Here is a 22636-nt window from a genome sequence, read left to right on the forward strand (position 1 = left end):
CCCGCAGAGAAAAATAAAAAAATGATTGGGGTTTTCCTACCAAGTAATAAAAATAAGGCTTTCGAATCGTAAAATAAAAAAGTGTATTTTTATTTATTTGAACAATGATTAGTTTTTAAATAATATTAAATAAACTGTAAGTAAAATAAAATCTCTGTACGAAAGAACACTACTTCAAGTGTCAGGTTGGTGCTTCCTTAGCTTTGGGCACCATTTTCCTTTCTCTCAGGGAGATCTTTTTGGCGACTCGTTAGCGTTCCGCCAGCCAAAGGTCGCCCGTCGAGGCCCGTCGGGTATCTCTAGATAAAATTAGTATACACTTCGCTTGCCACCGTATGACCCGAGGTTGAAATGACTGACTGATTGATTGATTGATTGATCGAACCCTGCCGCAGCTTTCCTTCGTGTTTGGTTTTGGTGGTTGATGGGAAAATTCTAAGGTCATATCTGATGGGTTTTTTGAAACTATTTTTTCTCGCATCCACCGGACGATCATCATCAATTTTGAGTGAAGTTCAGATAAATCATAAACGCACTGGCACTGGCTTTACCTTGCCCGACGTTAGCTAGCAAAAGTGTAAACGAAGGAAGATCTCAATTTCACTAATTACTTAACTTCCAGGGGAATCAAGTCAAGATGTGGGTCTTGGAAGGATAACTACAAAACCATAAAAATTAAGAAACCAGTAGTAGCAATGTATTTTAATTTGGTTGAGTTCGATCTTTAACCTGAACAAAATGCAATATTTTCCGAGATAAAAAGACTCCTTAATTAGAGAAATTTTTTTACTATGTACTTTATTTATTTGCCAGTTTTCCTTTAAATATTATAAATATTATAAACTACTTATAATATTTATATAAAATGTGGTTAAGTAAGTTCTCCTTTGCTTAGAAACCTTAAACCTTTTCTACGAACCTCTAGAGGAGGGTTGGAAAATTGTTTATCAGTCCTCCGATGGAACCTCTTTCTGGCATAAATAAACCGACACCGATCAAGCAGTGTCCACATCCGGAACTGTAGTACCACATGCTGGAACCTAAACGGTCAGAGTACTGCCCTCTGCTATATCTGGTGCTCGTTGAGTAGTTTTCAGAAAGTCCCCTTGAGAGCATCACGGAGTCATCACAGAAATTCCCTTAACATGAACATATTGGGCAGCTTCCAATGATTTAGCCTCTGAACTCTTAAATTACTAGGACAATCTGGACAAAAAGTGCAAGACTTATCTCGGGGAGTTGAACTCGTAGCTTAATACGACTAATTACATCACATTACTTACACCGGCTGCATTACATGCAGCTGCCTTCGTAAAGGTCGAAAAGTGGAGACTATTGGACGTCTGGCGTCCAAACCAAACCGGGATCGGTGGAAACTACGGCGTAGGCAAGCGATACGAAAATACATGCACCGAAAAGCGGCGGGTTTCTTGCATTCCCGCCAGCCACCGGTTCCCCGGGAACGGTCCGAGCTCGGGCCGGGTTTGCGTCGTGGCGTGGAAATGAAAAGTGTGAAAATACGCCATCTTTCGTCAGCTCGCACACTCGAAGGCAGTTCCTGTGACGTAGCCGAAGAGCTGTGCGCTTGTTCTTCGGGCCGAAACTCGGGGCTGCCTTTGGAGTCGTCGCTTTGGAGTGATGTCGAAAGACGGGCAGACGGGCCGTAGAAAAAGGGCACATCAGAAATGTAAACTTCTCCCCGCTCCGCACCGTTTGGCCTCCGTCCGCCAACTAACCAAACGGGGTCCGCTGAGCTCACTGAAGTTCACCGGTATTCGGATCGAAAGTTACGATACGGTAGCACCGATTTTCGATGTGTCACAGTGATAAACAACGCGGCCGTTACCAAAACTGGCTCGTTTTCCGGCCTGCTCGCGTACAGCCAAGTGCCCGCGGGTTAGTTAGTTTATCGTTTGATTTGTGAAGTGTTTTCCCGGGCTGGTTTATCTTAAGACAGAGTGCCGCTTCTGGTGGTCGGCGGCTTTTTTGGGAAACGCGTCCTCTGGAAACCAACCTGAGACCGAAGATTTACGGTACACCGTTTGGAGCGGGTTCTTTTTCCCAAAACGATGAATAATAAAAAGAGGTACCGAAAAGGTAGTTAAAGGTTGTAGTAGGAAATTTAACAAAAATCAGTGACCGAATTCGTGGATCAACCACTCCCAGAGTGTGTCTTGAGTGTATGTGAGTTTATTTGAACACGACTTTAATTTCCTTGCGAAAAAAGTGCTCAAAAATCCCCTCAATTGATCAACATTGCTTTTGACCTGATGAGAGTCTTTCGTAATGGTTGTTTTCGAATTGTTGGATAATTGCATGCTGCATGGACGTTTCCTCAGCCCTTCGTCTTTGTAGTTTTTCCCTCGCACATTTTTTCCTCGGTCCGGTATGACAAATCGGCGGTGCCAAACCCTTACCCAACCAAACCAAACCGTTCGACCGTCCGTCGGGGACTATTTTTATCCTCGGCACATTCACCATTCACACACGCGGCCAAGACGAATTCAATCTCCGCCGATCAGCCGCTTGCTTCGAAAACGGAAGCAAAACGAAACGGGATCTCGAGAAGGCGGAGTCCCATCGTGACAAACCCATCGCTCCGTGCCCTTGTGCCTTCTTTCGTGCGTGCACGGGCACGATCCGGCGTGGTCGGGATTTTTTCTCTTCTCGCTCACGCCGCTAGTATTTGTTTCGTCAGCATTTCTCGGCGTAGATGATGTACGAGCAGCCAATGAAGGCCTTGGTTCGATCCGGCTCCGCCGAGGAAACAATAAGTCTATGAGGAACACAGGAAAACTCCTCACACCAACAGAACAGCGTCTATTCTTGACGGTGGAAAATGGGATTGTGATAATATCTTCCAATTTGAGATATGGTTATCGAAAGCGGAGTGTGCATTCGTATCATTATGAAGTGAATCAGATGTACAACAAGATGCCTTGAATGGGGGTATAAATTAAATGACAAACTGAGAAGGAACACGCTTTTTTCTTATTTCAATGAAAGCAAAAAACATGGTGAAAAAAAATATCAAACGGGTTGTGTAATCCTCCCTAGATTAACCGTCACTACTTCCTGGGAAAAATACTTGAAATGAAAAATAAACTGTTGCTTATTCCAACTAACCGCCACAGGGAACAACAACAGCGATTGTTGGCTGAGTTTAAGCGACCGGAAAGCGTCTCGCACCACAAACATCCGCCAGCTTTATTTGCTTCTGATTTATCAACCTCGAATATGTAGATTCGATAACGTTCTGCAAAGTGTTGCCAAAAAAGATATGAAATTTCGGAGAACTCAACGGAAGCAAGTATCGCTTTCGCATACAAAGTATTCTACGCTGCGTGTGTTGAAAATGGCATATGTGTATAGGTGCAACTAATCTTATCTTATCAACAACAACTGCAGCCAACATCGACGCAACCCGGAATCGGGGTTCGATAAGGGGAACGTTTGAAAATCAGTTTATTTTCATCAGCGCATCGCAAAGGGTCTTTCCACGAGCCGTTCGGGAGAAGCCGTTTGGTTTAAAAGTTATAAGTTCCATTCCTCGAAGTACTGGCCGGTTTTCGGTTTTGCCAACAATGTACAAAAGTATTGCGATCGCAGCCGTGTTGTTGGCCTGCAGTGCCGGTAGCACATCGGCATGTAAGTGATCTGCATGCGAATGTTAGATGAATCAGAATCAGCCAAGGTGTCCGTTATCTTCGCATCACCACATGATTTTTAGGCGTGGCAAAGGCATTAAGGCTGTATGCTTGAAGAAGTGTCCTTCGCGTTTGCAAGTACATTAAAATAGTATCCTCCAGAAAGTGATCTATAACACAATAGTGATTTTCTTAAGTTTACATAACATTTACCTTAAAAGCTATACGCGATCTATTCGAAGCTTCCGAAATGTACTCCGGTGCCAGTGTGACATCACCCCGGTTTACACATTCCATGTGGGACCAGACCCTATGCAACTTTCGCTGCCAACCTTATCTTATCGTCATCTAACGATGTTACCAAATCCCACATACATTACATGCTCTAACCAACCTCTATGCTTTCCATGCCGAACGCTAATCTATTCTAGTGTCGTGCTTTACTTGCACTACATTCAACGCCACCAACTGCCTGCTGCCCATCGAGAGGCAACTAATTGTCCCGTGTCCACCAAGTCCTCAGGTGTCCGATGTATCGTGCTACACTCGAATCATCGGTAAGTGGTTGGTCGGTTGGAGAACTGAGCACCGGATGCACTTAACGGGACCATCGTTCTTTACCCTTAGGCCAGGATGTCGACCGAGGTTGTGCTAGCGAGCTGACGCAAGAGGAACGGAACAACTGTAACCTCGTGAACAACTGTCAGCTGTGCGTGAACGACGAAAACGCAACGTCCTGCAATGGGGAGGTGTTCCCGCGCGGTCGTCTGCACTGCCACCAGTGCACCGGAACCACCAACTCGACCTGCTCGGACGAGATCCAGAGCGAAGCCACCTCCTGCCTGCGCTTCGTGGCCGATGACCGGTGCTTCGTACAGGTGCGCGACAACGGCGTTACGCGAGGCTGTTTGTCGGAGAACCCGGGCTGCAACGATAGCCGCGATTGCCACGTGTGCTCCGGAAATGGATGCAACTTCAGACACTTCGAGCATAGCGCGGCCGGAAGCTTGGTTGCCCAGCTCCAGGTTCTTCTCGGCGCGGTGCTACTGAGTACCTTCGTTGCCAACAAGCTGTAGAATATTGGTGTCGAATTTGGAGCGGTTTGTAGCTCTCAGATTTGCACGCGTTTCGAAGATTGTAGTTTTTAATAAAATGTTTTCTTATCGAAACGGTTGTAATCGAAATTTGAATAAAATAAAACAATAGACACCCTAATTTCTGGAGTTAATTTATGACGATTGATTATGGAATTTAGTTATATGAATGAAATATTCTACCAGGTTATGAACTTGATCTGCATAGTTAAGAAATGTTAGAAAGTTTAGTTTTAATGTTCAACGGTTACATAAAAAGTTTTAAAATTTAGTTAGAGCTTGCTCAAAAACCCTCTAGGTGGCGCTTGTAGCAGTAATCGATCTTGTCGGAGAACTGTCGGAATTGATTGTCGGAGAACTGTCAAAGTCGGTTGTTTGACTCATTTGTTTACATTTTCCGACTGCGTAAAATTGCTTCAAGCATTTCTCAGCTTTAATTTGAACAAAACCAGTGTTTCAAAGTGAATAAAAATGTCGAAACCAGGAGAAAGAGCGCTTCAGGCAATCAAGGAACAAGACAAAACCGTTGCAGTATTCAAAACACCCGTTGTTACGAAGGCTAAGACCAAGGACAAAATCATCCTAACCGAGGAGGAATATCTACAGGTAGGTGTTGATAGTTCTCAAAAACAAATGGAACTCGTTTAATACTTCCTCTTTCTTCGTTCCCCCCGGTTTAGGAAATGGGTAAAATCATTCAGCGCGATTTCTTTCCGGATCTGCAAAAGCTGAAAGCACAGAATGAATACCTGGATGCCTTGGCGAGCAACGACGTTTTTAGGCTCAGACAGATCTTCTCCAAATACAGCTCAAAGAGGCCAAATTCGTCCAGAATTGGTAGGTATTCCGGCAGTAACTGTGTTGTGTGCATTTTTTCACAATGTAATCGTCTCTTTATAGCAAGTCCCGCTACGTTCGAAACACCTCTCCCGGATACCACACCAGCTTCGGAACTGCCCCCTTCGGTCCGATCCACATCGACCGTAAGCTCGAGCAAATCCACCAAATCCATCGGAGACAAGCACTCGTTGGACAGCTTCCTGCAGACGTACACAAGCGAAGACAATGATAGTTTTCAGGAGATTATCGAAACGGCGGATCGTAAGCTCCGGCAAAAGTTCGCCGTTCTCTACCAAGCGGAGGGATCTTCGGCGATTGAGATGAACAAATGTTTGGCCCTGCCGTCCATCGAGCAACAGTTCGATCAGCGAGAAAAGCCGAAGCAGCTGGACATGTGGACCTACACCAACAAAAACTTCATCATGTACACACCCGAAGGTGTGGAGCTGACCAAAGAGGAACAGCTGGAGATGGCCAAGCGGAAGCAAGAGATAAGCCACTCCTGTACGCGCCTTCACCGGAATCCGTTCAACGATCAGGACAGCAAACAGGCGATCGTGGAAGCGGCCAAAACGCAGGCGAAACATTTGCCTGAAAAGATCGGAGTCGATGGCAAAGTGGTGGACACGTCGAGCGACACGCCGAAGGTGCGTGGGTTTGGCTTCGTCAAGAGTCCCTCACCGTGCCCTGGTGTTACCGACAGTCCGCTTTTTACATGGGGCGAAATCGAGGGAACCCCCTTTCGTCTGGACGGTGGTGACACCCCGCTACACCCATCATCCGCCGGACCCTCTTTTCGCATAGTGGAGACATCAAAGCGCGAAAACTTGGCCCTCCAGCTGGCCGAAAAGGCGGCGGAAAAGTCACGCGAAAAGAAAGCAAAGGCAATCGAGGCAGCCCGGCGGAACATGGCGTCCCCGATGGTGCGCAGCTCGTTCGAGCGATTGGCCAGCATGTCCCCAGCGGCACGTCGATTAGCCACGAACAAGATAGGCTTTCTAAGCACACCGAGTCCTCTTCGGTCTCCGGCGCGATCGGTAGGTCTTAAAACACCTACCATGCGGGGACCGGGAAGTGCCAAAGCGCGCCATATCGTTGCTTCCCCGGTGGGAATGGTTCGCCGGAAGACACCGCTCGTGTCGGGAAGTGACCGACCGAACGTCATTTCGAAGGGTGCGGGTGCGGGTGCGGATCTCACTGACGATTTACTGGACATTCCCACCGGAGGGAAACGTCCGAAGGCCGCTGATTTCTTCTGAAAGTTTTACGCTTTCGTTGTTAAATTTAAAGTAAGAATATATAATTAAGACGAGTCTCATAACATACGTTTGTTTTGCGTTTGTTTCATCCTAAAAATAACGAAATTTTAAGAAAATTCAAATCCTATTTTAATACAGCCTTCTTGTACCTTTTCCTTATCATATGTTTTATTGCGTTTCAAACCGTTTCTACTTTACTAAACTAAAACCTACAGCGTTGAATGTTGGACGATACATTTAATGACGAAAGATTGATGTATTGACTAGAGAACAGGGGGTTTTAAATGTATAGATCGTGTTCATGATCCCCTCTATGTTTTCATCAGATCGAGCAGCAATCGCTCGATGGCCACCTCGCCGACCGTCTTCCGGAAAAGCATCTCCTGCAGCACCTTAGGGTTAGCCGCGGCCTTTATGGCCGGGAGGAGTAATAGAAGGTGACCTAGCCGGACTCCACCGCACTTTTCGTGCAACAGGGCGACGGTTTGATCCTGCAGCAGCAGCACCTCGTGGGCCGCATACAGCCGGGGTTGATCGGGCCGGAAAAGGACGAGTGCTTTCAGGCAGGCCGCCTCTCGGTAATCGATACGGGCGGCACCGAACTGTTGGATGGCACTCTGCAGCTTGACCGCCAATGGATTGCGTGCGATGAAATCTGCATTGTGGGGGAAGGAAAGTATTAGAAGAAAGGCTTTTTACCCTCATGGACTCAACACCTACCGCTGTCGATGGGAAGTCCCCATTGCGCGGCGGTGATGACAAACAACTCCGCCCAGGCCTCCTCCAAGAGGACCTTCTGATCGCTAGCAGGCAGTTGAAGAAACGAGGGTACCGTTTTGGCCCACTTGACCGCCAGGAAGAGTAGCTTGGCGGCCGATTCCAGCAGCATGTCGGTTTCACTTTTCACGAAGGCCTGCGTCGTCGGTTCCGTTCCCGCGCGAGCTCTGCCCGTCGGACTTCCACCCGGTTCCTCGCCGGTACTGCTGACTTCGTTCTCTTTGGCCGAACTGAGACTCAGGATTGAACTGATAGAGTGCATCGGAGGTGGTGCCGGTAGGACCAGCGAGTCCCCGGTGATACTGTTGAACATGGACTCGGACATGGACGTCGGTTTGCCGATGTGGTGCGACGTGGACTTCGGTGCCAGCGTGCCCGACGAGGTCGGTTGAAGTGGAACCGGAACCTGAATCGAGCCGGAAAGTGGCTGTGGCAAACTGATCGGTTGAAATGCGGTCGATGGCGGTGGGGAGAAGTGATCGAACACGTTGTTCGTTCCACCGCCGGAACTGGCGGCGGCAGCATTGGTAAGCGCCGCCGCTGATTGGGCCGCATATGGGGAAAAGAAACGGCCAGATTCGCCGAGTGGAGCGAAGCCTCCCGCTGCGGACGCCGTAATGTGCAGTGGAAGCGGAAAGAACAGATTCGTCTGGGGCAGCGAAAAGGATGCCCTCGATGCGTAGTAGTCACCGTGGGCGGACAGCGCATTGACCGCCGCCAGTGGGCCGGCGCAGTTCCGGGGAGCTCGCTCGTGTTGGACGGCTGGGTGAAGCAAAAGAATGAAAAAAGAGGAAGCCATGAAGCGAGAATGAAAAGAAACATCCATTAGAGTGTGGAAGGACCGAGGAGGGAAGAACACTAAAAGAAAGGACAAACAAGCGACACCAAGGACCAGCCGGTACGGTTCCCAGCAAGCTGATTATTACCGACGGAACGTGTCGGGTCGGGGTGAAGAGACGCTGGAGACCCTTTTGACCACTGTCTCGGTTCGATGGGTCAATGTTGTTTTGGCACGACGGGGGATGATTGTACCACAATAAGGGCCGTGGAAAGTCAACTAACTACTGATTGATTGCTAGGTTGGAAGCGGAAGTGTGGAAGCACCCTGAATGAAAAGAGAGAAATGATAACCAACACAAACCGTCTTCTGCGGAAGATTCTTGATTTACGGAAGAAACAATTTATGTGTTTAGTTTAGAGGAAATACGCTGTGAAGAATTATGTAAAAAAAGTTTTTGTATACTCGGCAAAATAATTCTAGAATGCAGCAAGATCAACTAACAATTGATATAATTTGGCATTCTATCAGAATATGCTAAGCGATGAAGATAAGCGCAATGTGTGTCAGAGTTAAGCACATTTTCTGAACTGGATAAAACACGTTTTTCTGCATTATCTACTTTCCATAAAAGCTAAAACAAATCAGTGTTAAACGTACTCGATAATATTATTTCAAGAATATTGCCCACTTTTACCATGAATATTGAGATGGAAAGTATAGCTTAAATCGACAAACTGGCCACCAACAATTGAAATTATCTTTTATTTCAAACATACCAATAAAGAACATTAAATATTTGGGATTTATTCGTATGTTAATCTTTTGATCGAACCAAGAAAAATGGTACACAACACACAAACAACAAAAATATTTCAACCAAGGATTTTAGGAGTCGTGTCGACTACATTAAAAAGTTACAAACCTCAAACTGTTAACTAAATGAATTTAATATCCATTATTTTGGTGAATAATCGATCGCCTTATGAAACATGTCAAAACCCATCATTTCCACCCGGGAAAAGTTTACCATCAGTTTGTTATCGTTAACCATCATCGTGCGTTGAGAGTGGAAACGAAATCAATTTTTACGATGTGAAGCAACCAACTGGCCAAACAGACCACGCGGATCAGAATATCCACTAACATACCGGGGGACAACTTAACAGCTTTTCGGAATGGGGTTGACAGAACTTTTTTTTCTGGTTGTGGAAAATTTGAAACCAGTCCGGGAAACCGAAACTTCCGCAGCAGAAAGTGAACACTCAAGAATTCCTTTCTGGGAGCTAACTTTCGATGCGTTCACCTTCTCAAGTAGCTTGCTTTTAAACAAATATCTCCCACTCGCCAGTAGAACCATTTTGAACCGGAGGAGGGGACAGTATTTCCGGGAAAATTGAAGAGGGTCGATTTTGGGTGAAAATTGATTGGTGAGGAAAATATGTCCTGTGTAATGTCGTTTAATTGATCACGTGAAGGGGAGTTTGTGAAATGGACATTATCTTTTTCAGTCTTTTTGTAATTATCAAGGATGACCGAAATGTGTGTCTCTTTTTCAACGTCTTTATTATTAATTCATAAATTTGCATTTGAAATGAAGATAAAATGAGACAGTAACATATGTATTATGGGAAATCTCAGCTTACTCTCTATTATCTCATCTTTTTCAGTGTCTCGCTATCGATAGCTTCGGGGATAAGATTACTTTTTGCGCTGATAAACGTTTTAAAAGCACTAACAAGGTTGTTTGTGTATATTATAAAAAACAAAATTCATTTTTGGTAATCGATAGTGGCGTTTTTCCTTGGTCGCCGGAAAGTTAAAGTTCTCTGGAGAAAGGAAAACCCATCGGACGGGTTTGTTGATTTAGCAATTAGACGAGTGTCTTATGGTAAATATTATTCCATCCACCGATGCTCTTCCCCCTGTTCCTCTCGGTGTCAATCACAGTCGGCCCGGCCAAAGAACAAAATCCTTTTTCAATTCCATCCCCCATCCGGCCGTCGGTTTCGGGGATCAGTTAGCGATCACCAGGCGGAAAACCGGAAGCGACGACAAAAGTTGTGACTCAAACAAACTGAACCTTCACCCCTACGGTGACCCTCTCCGTTTTTCCCTCCCTCGTGCGGTCGAGTGTAAACATATTTTTTCACTTCCATCCCGGAACACAGCCGCCCGCGGGGTCGTGTTTTCCCCCTTCGTGGTGGAAAAGCGGGCGCGTTCGATTTGGCGCTAATTGCGACCAGCGAACTGACGCCGGGCGGCGAGTGACAATAGAAAGAGAGAAAGGGAGAGGGGGAAAAGGAGAGATTTGTTCAAGTGATACGACAAGTGTTTGATTTCCGAGGCCACAATCGGCGCTAGGGGGAAAATCCCTTTCCCAGTTCCCTTTTCTTACCTTCCCGACGCATGTTCGCCTGGAGACACTTGGCGAAGCGACACGCCTGGCACTGGTTCCGCCGGGACACGTCCACCACACACTTGCCGCCCTCCTTGCACACGTACTCCAGGTTCCTGTGCGGGAAAGGAAGGAAGGAAGAAAGGAAAAGAATTGCCGAAACTGTTTCGAAACATCGGTAAACATCGGACACATCGGAGCGCTCCTTGATGTTCGCTGCAGAAGTTCACTTTCTCACCTTCGGATGCTGCGTTTGAAGAATCCACGGCAACCGTCGCAGGACGGAACGCCGTAGTGTTTGCCCGAAGCCCGATCTCCGCACACCTTGCACAGGACACCGGGGCCACCGCCGCCACCACCCATCTTCTGCATGCTGGAGATGTCGTTCATGTTCGAACGTTGCCACCAAGGGAAAAAGGGCTGAACGCAGGGAACGCTGTGAAAGACCGAGTTACTAATAGCTTTTCTCGATGCGTAAAATGTTTCTAGAGAGTTTTCTAAACTATACAACACTTTGCGAGTAGGAAAACCTGTCCATAAGGGGTAAGAAATCTGGGGCAAGAAAATCGAAGAACATATTAAAGATGATCACATCGTCGAGAAACTTCTTTATATTACACCAATTTTATTTTTACGAGTGGTTGGTGCACCTTTGTCACAAGACAAAACTAAGAAGTTAAGGATACCTTCAATTTCAAGAACAGTCTGATTCAGTTAGGAACCAATAAGATTGAATGATAATTTAGAAAAATTTAGCCTAAATATCTATCTTATCGAATTTTTCTAACACGTGGACATAGACTTAAAGTTTCTTCTAACAACGAAACTATTTTCATTTCAAACTCTTTAATTAGATGGGCTGTAATATGAACTCAAATTGAATATCTTCTTGTATTCATAGAAAAATTTAATTAGCTCCATTTATTTACATTTCCCACTGTTGAATCATTTCCGTTTTCATTTGTTTTTATTTGATTAGTTCCACATTATTGGAAACAATGATGTTGCGATTTATGTACATGTTTTTACATGTTCCCTGTAAAAGCGTTCTGTATGGAAAATCATGCTTTTGTTTTCTTGTCCAACATGTAAAATTGTTAAATAGAACGTGAGGAAAAACTGTTGTACAAGCGTAAATAAATACCGTTTTATAATAAAAAAATTTGTCGCAATACGTGATCAAATTCAATTTAAGCTTGCATTCATTGATGTTTTACGTTGAACTTGGGGAATAAAAGATTCTATGCACATATTTCTCTCTAAATTAGATAACCTTTGTCATTTACATGAATTGAATCCTATATTCCAATATCTATCAGTAAACAAGTCGTACCCGCAATTAACCACTTGTTTTAAATCGGAAGCGTTCCAACACACTTTTATCAGGGAATCGAAATTCGTATCACGCGATGTATAGATTTTGCTTTCATTGAAACCAGATGAAGATATCTAATCCGAACATACCATCACATTAGTCTCCGATTAATGGCACGTGGTTCATTTAACCTTCTATACCCTGAAATGTTACCTCATTATACGGCAATACACGACTCGGTTCCCTTATAAATATCATGGCCAAACAAAAAAAAAATAGACAGCTGTTGATAGTTACGAAACCAAAAACAAAAAAAATCCCTTTAACATAACCACATGCACTCATACCCGACCCTTGCCCCTGAGGGTCGTGAGGATAAAAATTCGACCCCATCCCGCACCGATTGCTTTCGCTCAATTCTTGTTTCCGGTAGATCCTTCCCGTATCGCTTGTGTGAAAGTGTCATTACCGGAGGCTAACACTTTCCCAGAGTATGAAAGGGAGAGAGAAGGAGAGAGAGGGGATAACCAATGGACAACACACAATCTAGCCGGGGACAAAAAGGGGTTGCCGTTTTCGTCGCCTTCGGACAAATCACTGGAAATTCAATAATAATGAACCGTGTTTAAATCGAACCGCCACGTGACCGAGGGAAGTACGGTTTCCCAACGGGGAAAGTTTTCCTGGAGCAACATATGTGACGAAATTTGTTGAACATTTTTTAAGCAGAAACAAAACACCATACATGAAGAATGTTGTTCTGGTTGGCCGATTCCGTGTGCAATGTGTGTGATGATGGATGAGAGATGGAAAATGCTTTTTTGATTAATTTTATAACCACATATTTTGGTAAAAGAAAAGTGGTTATAAAAAGCGAATGATGATTGATTTTCGATAGGACATTTAGAAAAATATATTCTCCAGAAATATTCAACGGAAAGGATTCACTTTTCTGAAAAGCTTTTCCTCAACTCACGGTAAAAGTCAAATTTCATATCCTTGCTTCCATCGACTCTAATTACGGAGGTGAATAATTGATATCTTCCTCAGGCGGAAGATATTAATTTCCCATCATTGCTCAGGTGCACGGACCGAGGTTGTTGGTCACCACCGGAACCAGGAAAATCCACCCCCTAACGTGCGGGGGTTGAAAATCGACAGCACACATGCCACGAACACGGACAATTATGATTACCTTCCGAGAATTCTTGTTTGGGGTCGAGTGGCACTGGACTGAACAGAAAACAAAAGGTTTTCCTCCCGCCCAGAAAGGGGAAAAACAATGGCGCGTGCGGGAAATTATTCGGTAAACGGTTTGACTTTTCACTTTCCGTGTCCTCCTAAAAGGTCTCCAGGTCTCAGCCCTTAGGGTGAAATGTGAGTAACTTTTAACCGCCGGAAGGAAGGACTTTCCATCGGTTTGTTGGAAAAACAGGGTGTAATCACGCACCGGGAACGTTATTTTTGACGGGCAAATTAAACGTTACGATTTGTGGTTAGAAGTGACTTTCAATATTTGTGCAAATATATAATTGAATATGAAATAATTGAAATTATCTTTAGCCGGCACACACGCAGGTGCAAAGAGACAGTAAAATTGAAAATTATTTTTCTCCTACTACATAAACCACTCCCGTTATCGAATAGCATAATGGATGAAAACCTTTGTACCCGATTTTTCGTTCAATTGTTATTCCTTTACGCCCAAGTAATCCCGGAATAGCGTCACCATTGAACCGGGATGACTTGTCGGAATAATATGGAAAACCATCGGCACTCGACGATACACGACGACGCGAAATCAATTGACTTTCCCTATTGAGCCTGATTGATGTTCATTGATGAGAGCGAGGAAAATTGAGAGTGTTAAAAAAATTAGCATTTTATCAACTCATGGAGAATTCCGGCAGCTGCTACCAAACTTTCGTCGGTTAAAAATCGTCGGAAGGATTTTGTGCACGATTGAATCAATATTAAAAATGAAATTCGAACAAACAGGAGAAATTTTACTGTCAGCCTCTTTACCAATAGATATCCTAGTTCAATTTTTAAATAGTTAAGACATAATACGCAAGTAATTGGAATTAACGTCGAATGGAAATTGGTTTTATTAGGCTTATGCCTGGATCCAAAGGCTAAAGGAAATCCTATCTTTTATACGATTTCTTTGTTTATAGTTAAAATTATACTTTTATTTATACACAGACACTTTTAAAATTTGCACAATCAGCGACAAATTTTGAAATAACTTTAGTTTCGACAACTTACCGGCGGCTTTTTTTTATGTTCCTTTCTGTTCCCGTATCCTTTTTTACTTGTTCTCTCACTTTTAGAATAAATTCCACTGAGAAAGTTAAAGTAATTCACATAACACACATCATGCACGAACAAAATACTGCTTTGAGGCCAATGGATGTCCTTTAAACTTCTGATGAACGGACGGACAGAACCAAGAAGACACTTGTCCAGAATGACGTCCCGTTTGCGATTGATTGTCGAACGTGTGTTTTGCGATGCTTGTTGCGAGCGATGGTGGCCTGGTTTTTGGGGTTTGACCTCCGACCTGCCCCGATCTGGCTGTGATCGGAATTCATCCTGCTGCCACTTGCATGTCCTTTTCCCGCTACGCTCCGGAACATGAATGTATTTCGCTTCCCTCCCGGGGATTGATTCCGTTGCCGCGCGGAAAAAGTAGGTGTGGTTTACAGTTCCACAGAGCGCATGAGTCCTGGACAAGGATAGCTTTCCCCTAAAGGACGAATGGAGGAAAGGGGTTGACTGAACGCGGACTGACTTTATGCCCGAACCGGTGTTGACCGGCAGCCACCATCTTCGCCGTCGTCCTCGTCGTCGAGGACATGCCAAACGGCCAAAAGGACACGGAACGGTCAGATCGCGTCAGTTGCCGGCACAAAAGGACAGCGATTGCTCATCCAAACAGTTTCCAAGGGGAGTTCGGTTGTGCCGTGTCCTGGAGGAACTGTGCGCCATCATGGAGGTGGATGACTCCTCCCACCGGGGATCCTTATTGTGGGGATGCATAATTTATCGCAGACCTTCCGCTCACCGGGATTAAGCGTGCACAGGACACTTATTGCGTGGAATATAAATAAGAATGAAAGAACTGTTTATTGCCGGATCGATCGATTGTCATTCAAGAGAATGAAGTTAATTATCATTAAAGAAAACTAATTGACTTTCAATAGCTATTGCTCGGTTGGGTCGGTATAGATGACAAAAGCAAAGATTGTGTGTTAAGATATATAAAAATAGATTACAAAATGTTGTTGACGCTATTTAAATTGTATATTATGAATGATATACGTAGGGGTACTGTAGAATGAATGAAACCTAGTTTGCTTTGTGAGGTTTCAATTTTTATTTTTACCTAAATTTTAGAACTTTTATGGATAGTCTTATACCTTTAACGAGGCTATTTCTTCTTTTCCACATATTTTCTTAAGCAAACAATGTGCGCATTTCATGATTACGTTTTCGTCGCTACGTACGCTACGTTTTGGTAATTATTACTATTTTTATCCAGGTCGTGTACCTTACTTTCAATGTTACCACCCTCCCATCGGTTTCATCTGCCCAAGAGTGGATCAATCGTCATTTAAAAACGTTTCGGCATGGTTCCGCGAAACAATTGATCCCAGGTCCAGCATGTGCGAGTGAAGGTCTGCGACTTCTTTTATGTTAACCACATCCTCCGACACTCTTTGGCGATTTTTAACTAAGTAATTAATGAATGGCTTATTATGACATATTTCAACAATTTCCATCCTTTTCACATTCACTAATTTTATATTTTTGTTTTTGATGATTTACAATCAATTGTTTTATTTGTATGATTTGTAGAATTGCACAATAAACATTTCCATGATTTAAAAAATATGGAAATCGATGACAAATTAACTGAAAACAACTGTAAAGAGGTTTGACATTCGCTGTCGACTGAAAAAGACTGTAACAGCTGATAGCGTCAAAGCAAGTGGTAAACAAAACAGGTGAGGAACAACTTGTGTAGCCATGGTTACGGGTCTTTAAACTAACATGGTCTATTTCCGATATTTAAAAGTATTTCGAAAAACATATTGGTTAGATTTATTTAAAAGCAAAACAAATAACTGATTATAATGTTTAGTTCAACTACTTGTGTGGTGTTTCTCAAGTGTTCACAAATACGTCTCCGCACCATTATCATTCGCAAGCAGACTGATAAGCGATGATGTTTACCATATGCCCATCAATTGCAACCGAATGAAGTGTTTTGCAATTCCGTTCTAGTTTTCTTCCTATCGTTGCTGCCAACGGATCGTTCAGAAAATGTCTTCTACCAACGCGCTTCCGGATACCTTCGTTGAAGGCTTTCACGATGAGCAGTTTGTGAAACGTATGGAATATGTTCCGTTCGGTCGAACGGGACTGAAAGTGTCGAAGATATCCCTTGGTACTGGAACACTTAGTCAACTGTACGGGTAAGTATATTTTCCTTTCACTCGAAGTTCTGTTTCATCTACTATGTTAATTTTGTTTTCGTTATTTAGGGATCTGGATGAAACGGAAGGTATAGCAGCGGTTCAGCTGGCGGTACGACGCGGTATAAACTACATCGATACGGCACCCTTCTACGGCCAGGGTCGCTCGGAAGAGGTTCTTGGCAAGGCGCTGAGAACGATTCCTCGTGGTGCTTACTACGTGGCCACGAAAGTCGCACGCTACGAACGGGACTTTGAGCGGATGTTTGATTATTCTGCGAAGAAAACCCGGGAAAGCGTTGACAAAAGTCTCAAGCTACTTGGAGTGGACTACATCGATGTAGTCCAAATCCACGACATCGAGTTTGCGCCCAACCTGGAGGTGGTACTGCAGGAAACGCTACCCACACTAGAAGCGCTACGCAAAGAGGGAAAAATAAAATACATCGGTGTGTCCGCCTATCCGATGGACATCCTGAAGCAGGCCATCTCGGAAGTACCCGGACGGTTCGACACCGTTCTATGCTATTCCCGAAACACTCTGTTCGATGATTCGTTGAAAGATTTTCTGCCTTTCTTTTTGGAAAATCGACTAGCTGTCATTTGTGCCTCCGGACATGCCATGGGTCTGCTGACGAACGCTGGCCCTCAACCGTGGCATCCGGCGCACGAGCAAACGAAAGTCGTCTGCCGGGAAGCGGCAGAGTACTGCCGACAGAATGGTGTAGAACTTGGTAAGCTGGCGATGCATCACTTCATCCAACTGGCTGGACCTTCGACATTCCTCAGTGGAATGCAAACGCAACAGCTAGTGACCATTAATCTGGACGCTTTCTTCTCCGGCCTAACGGTAAAGGAGGCGGAAGTGATAGCCTATCTGAAGGAAAGGTCAGTAAGAACTCACGTTAGGTTTCGGATGCAATTTACTAATTTCGTTTACTTTTTTCATCCTTGATTGTTGCGTCTTTAGCGTGTTTACGAAGATAGAGAAAACTCACTGGGAAGGCGTTGAGGTGGAAATTGTCCGAGCGGCTTTAAAAGGCGTCACAAAATGATCCAACTGTTCGTGTTTGATAATAAAAATACATTCATCAAAAACCACTCCCAAAGAAAAGTTTATCTGTAAAGACATGATGTACAAATGATTACTCCCTGTTACGGCCTTACTGGAACTGAAAGCATTACCCGGAAAGCATTACCATGGGAACACATTTTCCGAGCTCCACAACATCGTACAATCTGAACCAACGTCCGCGTGTTGCTTGGATGCTGCTTGACTTACTGACTTACTGGTCCGGTTGGCGAAAAGCTTTCCTATTTTTCCTCCCGAGAGAGAAAAACCGGTTATCCTGCCCTGATGTAACGACAAGTAATGTTGTTCACGTGCACAATCTTCCTGATCGGAGACCAGTTCCACGCCAAGTGCAGGGCTTGTTAAGCGGGGGACCACTTACGCACTAGTAGCCTACATCCGATGATCGGTTGCCCGTAGTAACCGGTCATTACATTTATCGTCCATGATCGATGGGAAACACCGGTTGCTGAGTATCGGGGGATCAGGGCGTACCATAATAAACCATTTCTTTATGATAGATGGTTAAGTTGATTGATTAATTTGTACGAAAATAACATACAATTTTTTAGGCCAGAGATGGATAGCTTAATTGAAAACTATTAATTTCTAAATTATACAGGTTAACACGTTTTCTTCACTCCAATGAATTTTTTTACAGGAAGTACAAATAAAAATGTTTCCGATCGGATCAGCTACTCCAAGTTGCCGACAAGTACGTCAAGCCCGAGTGTGACATAATCAACTCCAAAGAACCCCCCAAGGCTTGGCCCGTCGGGGGGCACATGTTGCGCAATCGAGGAAGATGTCCGCAGTACGGTCGCGTGTGGAGTACGGAATCCATTAGAGCGGCAATGAAACATAAATTATGGTTTGGTTTTATTTTCCCTTTCTACACAAACAAACTACTACATGCTGCTGAATGAGTCCATGAGAAGGTCCCATTATTCCTCCCGAACCTCCTCGATTGCTGGTACTTTGATCTTCGATGGGCCATTTCGTTTAGGAAAAACCATTTTTCGTTTAGGGAAACGGCATCAAGTGCTTCCTTGCCCTTCGTATTTGGACCTTTTTTATGAAAACCTGTTACATTGGAGCACCTGAGTGCCAAGGGCTTGCGCTTGGCCATGCTTTCGTTCTCACTTCACGATAAAAACGAACGAAGCGAGACGGAACCGTCGCTTGAAAAGCTCTTCATGTTTAGTGATCCGCGCTGAGGTTGCATGCGACAGGAATATTATATTGAAAAGTATATAAAACTATTGAAATGATAAGTTGTCCATTTTAAAAGCCATCGTTGTAGAAAATTAAAATTGATGCCTAAAATAAAACCGATCAGGAAATGGAACCAATCTTACCTTCACTTGAAAAAGCGACAAAACACACAAACACGTGTCGGCCCTTTGACTGATCGACGCTAACGTGGAGTGTAACAACCGCACGGGCCACATTGTGTGCCGCATTTGGTATGCACCATGCACCACTGAATCACTCACGGCAGGGTGTTGGAGATGATTGTTTAGCAGACAAATTATGCACCTCGACAGGTGTCCGCTTGGATGGCGGTGTTTGCGGTTTACCACTGTTTACAATTAGGAAATCATTATTGCAGGTCCCGGTGGCAGGAAATGGGTGGGTCAGGGCGGAAATCCGAAGGCTTCAGCGAGTTGGATCCAGTTTTTAGATAATGGAAAACGATAAGGGATTCAATCAAAATGGGCCATTTACGGAGAGGATTCGGGTGGTAAGAGTTGGATCAAAGAAGGTAGGAGACTTTTAAATATTATTTAAGTATAGTTAAACTTAAGTTTAAACGTGCCTAAGTGTGCCTACTCCTAAAAGGCACAGTTCCTGAAATTGGCGCCTTCCTTTGATTATACATTTTATGTCGATCGAATTTGACGGCCAGAAAATAAAGACGGAATCAAATTTGAACTATTCCAATTAAGGAATGGCCGTTGGGAAACGGTAAACATATCCTGACGCCGCGGCGTTACGTAAACCCGAATGCAATGTGGTTTATCATTTGGGCGAGTCAGTAAACCGATTCCGCAACTCCCACCGGATGACACGCGAAAGCCCTAGCGCGAAACGCCCAACGTACGGAAGTGTACGCATTTTCCGAAAGGGCCGACCGCACAGTTTCGCACAATCGCTATCACTTTTCTTTTTTTTTTTTTTAATCAAATGACGCTTCGATTGCGCCGATCGGCAACGCGAGCGAATGCATTTTCCTGCCAATTTTCCGCAAATAAAAAAAGGAAAGGACGTCGCTCACCGCGTGCCATCGATCGCCGATCGTGGTTTACCACTTTCCACGCTGGTCCGCACGTGGAGAGATGGAACATTTTGGCGCGCGCTCGTGTTTTGGAATCTGCGTGTTTCTCGCGGGAGCTCAACTCGGCCAACCGAGGGGGGATACCACGATCGTGGACTGATCGCGAGCCCTCTCCACTCCGCGCGTACACCACTACCATCACGCGGATATATAATATTGGCCGCGCCGGTCACGATCATGCTCAGTCAGCGGTACGCCGTGGAACTGCGAACATCAAACGGGTTTTTCGATCGTTAAACTTTTCTTCTCCACCGGAAACCCGTTATCGCATCGTGGTCTGTCCGTCGTGTCTGTGCTATACTCGATAGTGTTTTCAATCAGAAGAAATATTACATTCCAACCAACGATGGCCATCGAGAAGAGTGCCGTAGCTGCCGTCTGTTGCTGTCTTTTGCTGCTTCCGGCGTACAGTGTTCTTGCTAAAAGCTCGGAGGAAAAATCGGAAGGTTAGTTGTGTGCTTTCACCGGACAACAAGTGCGTTCTACATCGAACTCTTTACCGAGTCAAGTGAACGATTCCGCTATGACTCACCTGTGAAGGAAAGTGGTAATCTGATGGTTCACTGTGTTGTCCATGAGTAACGGATCCACCTCAACCATCATCAACGCACTACGTCATCGCGGTGTGTCTTCTTGTTGTTCCGCTTCGTCTCAGACGTCTCAGGCGTTCTGGTCAGATGGTTTCTTTTGCCATCTCCACAAGGGAACCGGTTTTTGGATGTACTCGTTTGCTTCACGCCGCGTGCTGTGTTGTGAACCCTTGCGGTTTGCTTTAAAGGCGGTGAAAAATTACCAAAAACAAACTGATTCTTTGTAGGATGAAAAACGTTTTCATTTTTGAAAACATTCATTGGTTTACAACTCCTATTACCTGCATTTATTCTTACACTTTCAAACCTTTTAGTGTACAGTTCAGAACCCAATCTCAATGATTTATTTTCCGTCTCCAACTGTTCACCGTTTAGAGAGCCTTTTCGAGCAGGACTTAGGCGACCAGTTCAAGATCGATGCGTCGACGCAGGGTCTGCAGAAGGTGAACCTTCGATGCGGGGCCGATTCGATGCGCATCGAGCTGAAGACGGAGGAAGACTTCCAGGGCGTCATGTACACACGGGGTAGCTACTACAAGCAGACGAAGCCGTGCTTCGTGAAACCGGAACGAGCCGGCCGGACGCTCGAGATGAAGTTTAACCTCGACCAATGCCAGACGGTAAACAACGGCGAGGTGTACTCGAACATTGTGGTCGTCCAGCACGATCCGGACATCGTTACGCCCGGGGATGCTGCGTTCGCCGTCGAGTGCGATTTCCGCAAGCCGCGCGGAGTGACGGTCAGCTCGGAGATTCAGGCACGCGATAGGTAAGGACGACAAGGAGGACGGCGTGGTAGATAGGAGGAGGGGTGGGAGATGGGCGTAGTGTGAAGGTATCTTTCGAAGATCCTCTAGGCTGTAGGCTTTCGTATCCTGTAAGGTTTACTTGCAAGTAGGCTATGAAGTATTCACACAACAACTCTATTCATCTTTTCACGCAAAACCTAAAACAAACAACAACAAACGATGCACAAATCGAACCGGAAAATGCAACACCAACGCACCAACACCAAACACGTATACGCCACACACGCGGACACAGCGATCAGACACCAGCGTCACGCATCACACTAACCAGTCCGGACCCGTCAGCGAACGCACACGCGCCGAACGAGCACAATTCGGTCCACAGCACTTCCGGTTCGGTCACGTTCGTACCGAGCCGCTTCCGGAACGGCACACAGTCGCTTCCGGAGCAGCGCGTCCGGGGGACGGTCGAAACGGTCGAAATTCACACAACACAACAGCCACCAACAACACAGGATCATCGTGACGAGTTGTGAGAACTGCCAAGATGTGTGTGCATGAGTCCCAAAGTATGAAAGGGAATTCGTGAGATAATTTATTAAAAAAAGATAAACCAACGCCTGCGTGGATGCACAGCGACAAACATAGACTTCCCAGTAACATCCCGGAAGAATGTTCAGTCATCGAACGATGCTCACCTTTGCGACTACTAATCCTTCTTTTTGTTCAAACCGATGTGTGTTTCCACAGCCTTGAAACAGCGAAAGCAAACGCAACCGCCACCTATCCTCCTACCGACTGAAAAGCAACCGACCCTTCTCCCCCCCAATTACTACTAACCCCAACGGTGCTACGGTTACACATTGGCAGTAAAGTTCCTTCCGGATACGGAATCCTCCCCAAATCCCAACGAACTAACCAACACCCACCGCAGAAGAATGTGAAAATGACGATTTTCCTTCCACCGAAAAAGTAGTAGGGTGAAAAAGAATGAATGTTCTCTTGGCTGTTACCACTTTCGTTAGTCACTGTTGTAAGTGACAAAGTAGAGTAAAAAGAAGTTGTTTCCTATAAATAAAAAAACGTTATAAAAGGATTATACAACCCTTGTGGTGATATTTATCAGTTGAAAGAACATATTGTTTAATAGACGCTGTTTAATGAGAGTGTGGCAGAATAGAGAAATTGAATTCGATGGAATCGATAGTTATTAAACTTGAGCCTAATTCTTGTGCTGTATTGAAAATTTGTAGGCCATGGAAACGTTTACCAAATTGCATAGAAAAGTTCGGAATTAC

The 22636-nt window shown here is 44.9% G+C and overlaps 5 protein-coding genes across 5 annotated transcripts; 4 read left to right on the forward strand and 1 right to left on the reverse strand.

The window, feature by feature from the left end:
* The first annotated feature begins 3584 nt into the window (after positions 1–3584).
* Positions 3585–4723, forward strand: LOC131288860 (uncharacterized). Its single transcript, XM_058318040.1, has 3 exons — positions 3585–3648; positions 4079–4204; positions 4275–4723. The coding sequence occupies exons 1-3, from the start codon at positions 3585–3587 to the stop codon at positions 4721–4723; spliced, it is 639 nt and encodes a 212-aa protein (XP_058174023.1).
* Positions 4724–5204: 481 nt separating this feature from the next.
* LOC131287435 (splicing factor ESS-2 homolog) lies at positions 5205–6906 on the forward strand. Its single transcript, XM_058316482.1, has 3 exons — positions 5205–5347; positions 5422–5578; positions 5642–6906. The coding sequence occupies exons 1-3, from the start codon at positions 5213–5215 to the stop codon at positions 6838–6840; spliced, it is 1491 nt and encodes a 496-aa protein (XP_058172465.1). The 5' UTR covers positions 5205–5212; the 3' UTR covers positions 6841–6906.
* A 245-nt stretch (positions 6907–7151) lies between these two features.
* On the reverse strand, positions 7152–11183 carry LOC131284154 (nuclear receptor subfamily 2 group E member 1-like). The gene is made up of 4 exons (XM_058313009.1): positions 11032–11183; positions 10794–10909; positions 7561–8379; positions 7152–7495 (listed from the first exon to the last, which is right to left on the reverse strand). Exons 1-4 carry the CDS (start codon positions 11181–11183, stop codon positions 7152–7154), a joined length of 1431 nt encoding a protein of 476 aa, XP_058168992.1.
* Positions 11184–16402: 5219 nt separating this feature from the next.
* On the forward strand, positions 16403–17644 carry LOC131284155 (uncharacterized). Its single transcript, XM_058313010.1, has 3 exons — positions 16403–16589; positions 16659–17477; positions 17560–17644. Exons 1-3 carry the CDS (start codon positions 16438–16440, stop codon positions 17642–17644), a joined length of 1056 nt encoding a protein of 351 aa, XP_058168993.1. The 5' UTR covers positions 16403–16437.
* Positions 17645–20345: 2701 nt separating this feature from the next.
* LOC131284156 (uncharacterized) lies at positions 20346–21874 on the forward strand. The gene is made up of 3 exons (XM_058313011.1): positions 20346–20445; positions 20965–21358; positions 21634–21874. The coding sequence occupies exons 1-3, from the start codon at positions 20346–20348 to the stop codon at positions 21872–21874; spliced, it is 735 nt and encodes a 244-aa protein (XP_058168994.1).
* Positions 21875–22636: the final 762 nt, after the last annotated feature.

The sequence above is a fragment of the Anopheles ziemanni genome, chromosome 3 (genome assembly GCF_943734765.1).
Source record: "Anopheles ziemanni chromosome 3, idAnoZiCoDA_A2_x.2, whole genome shotgun sequence".
NCBI lineage: Eukaryota > Metazoa > Arthropoda > Insecta > Diptera > Culicidae > Anopheles > Anopheles ziemanni.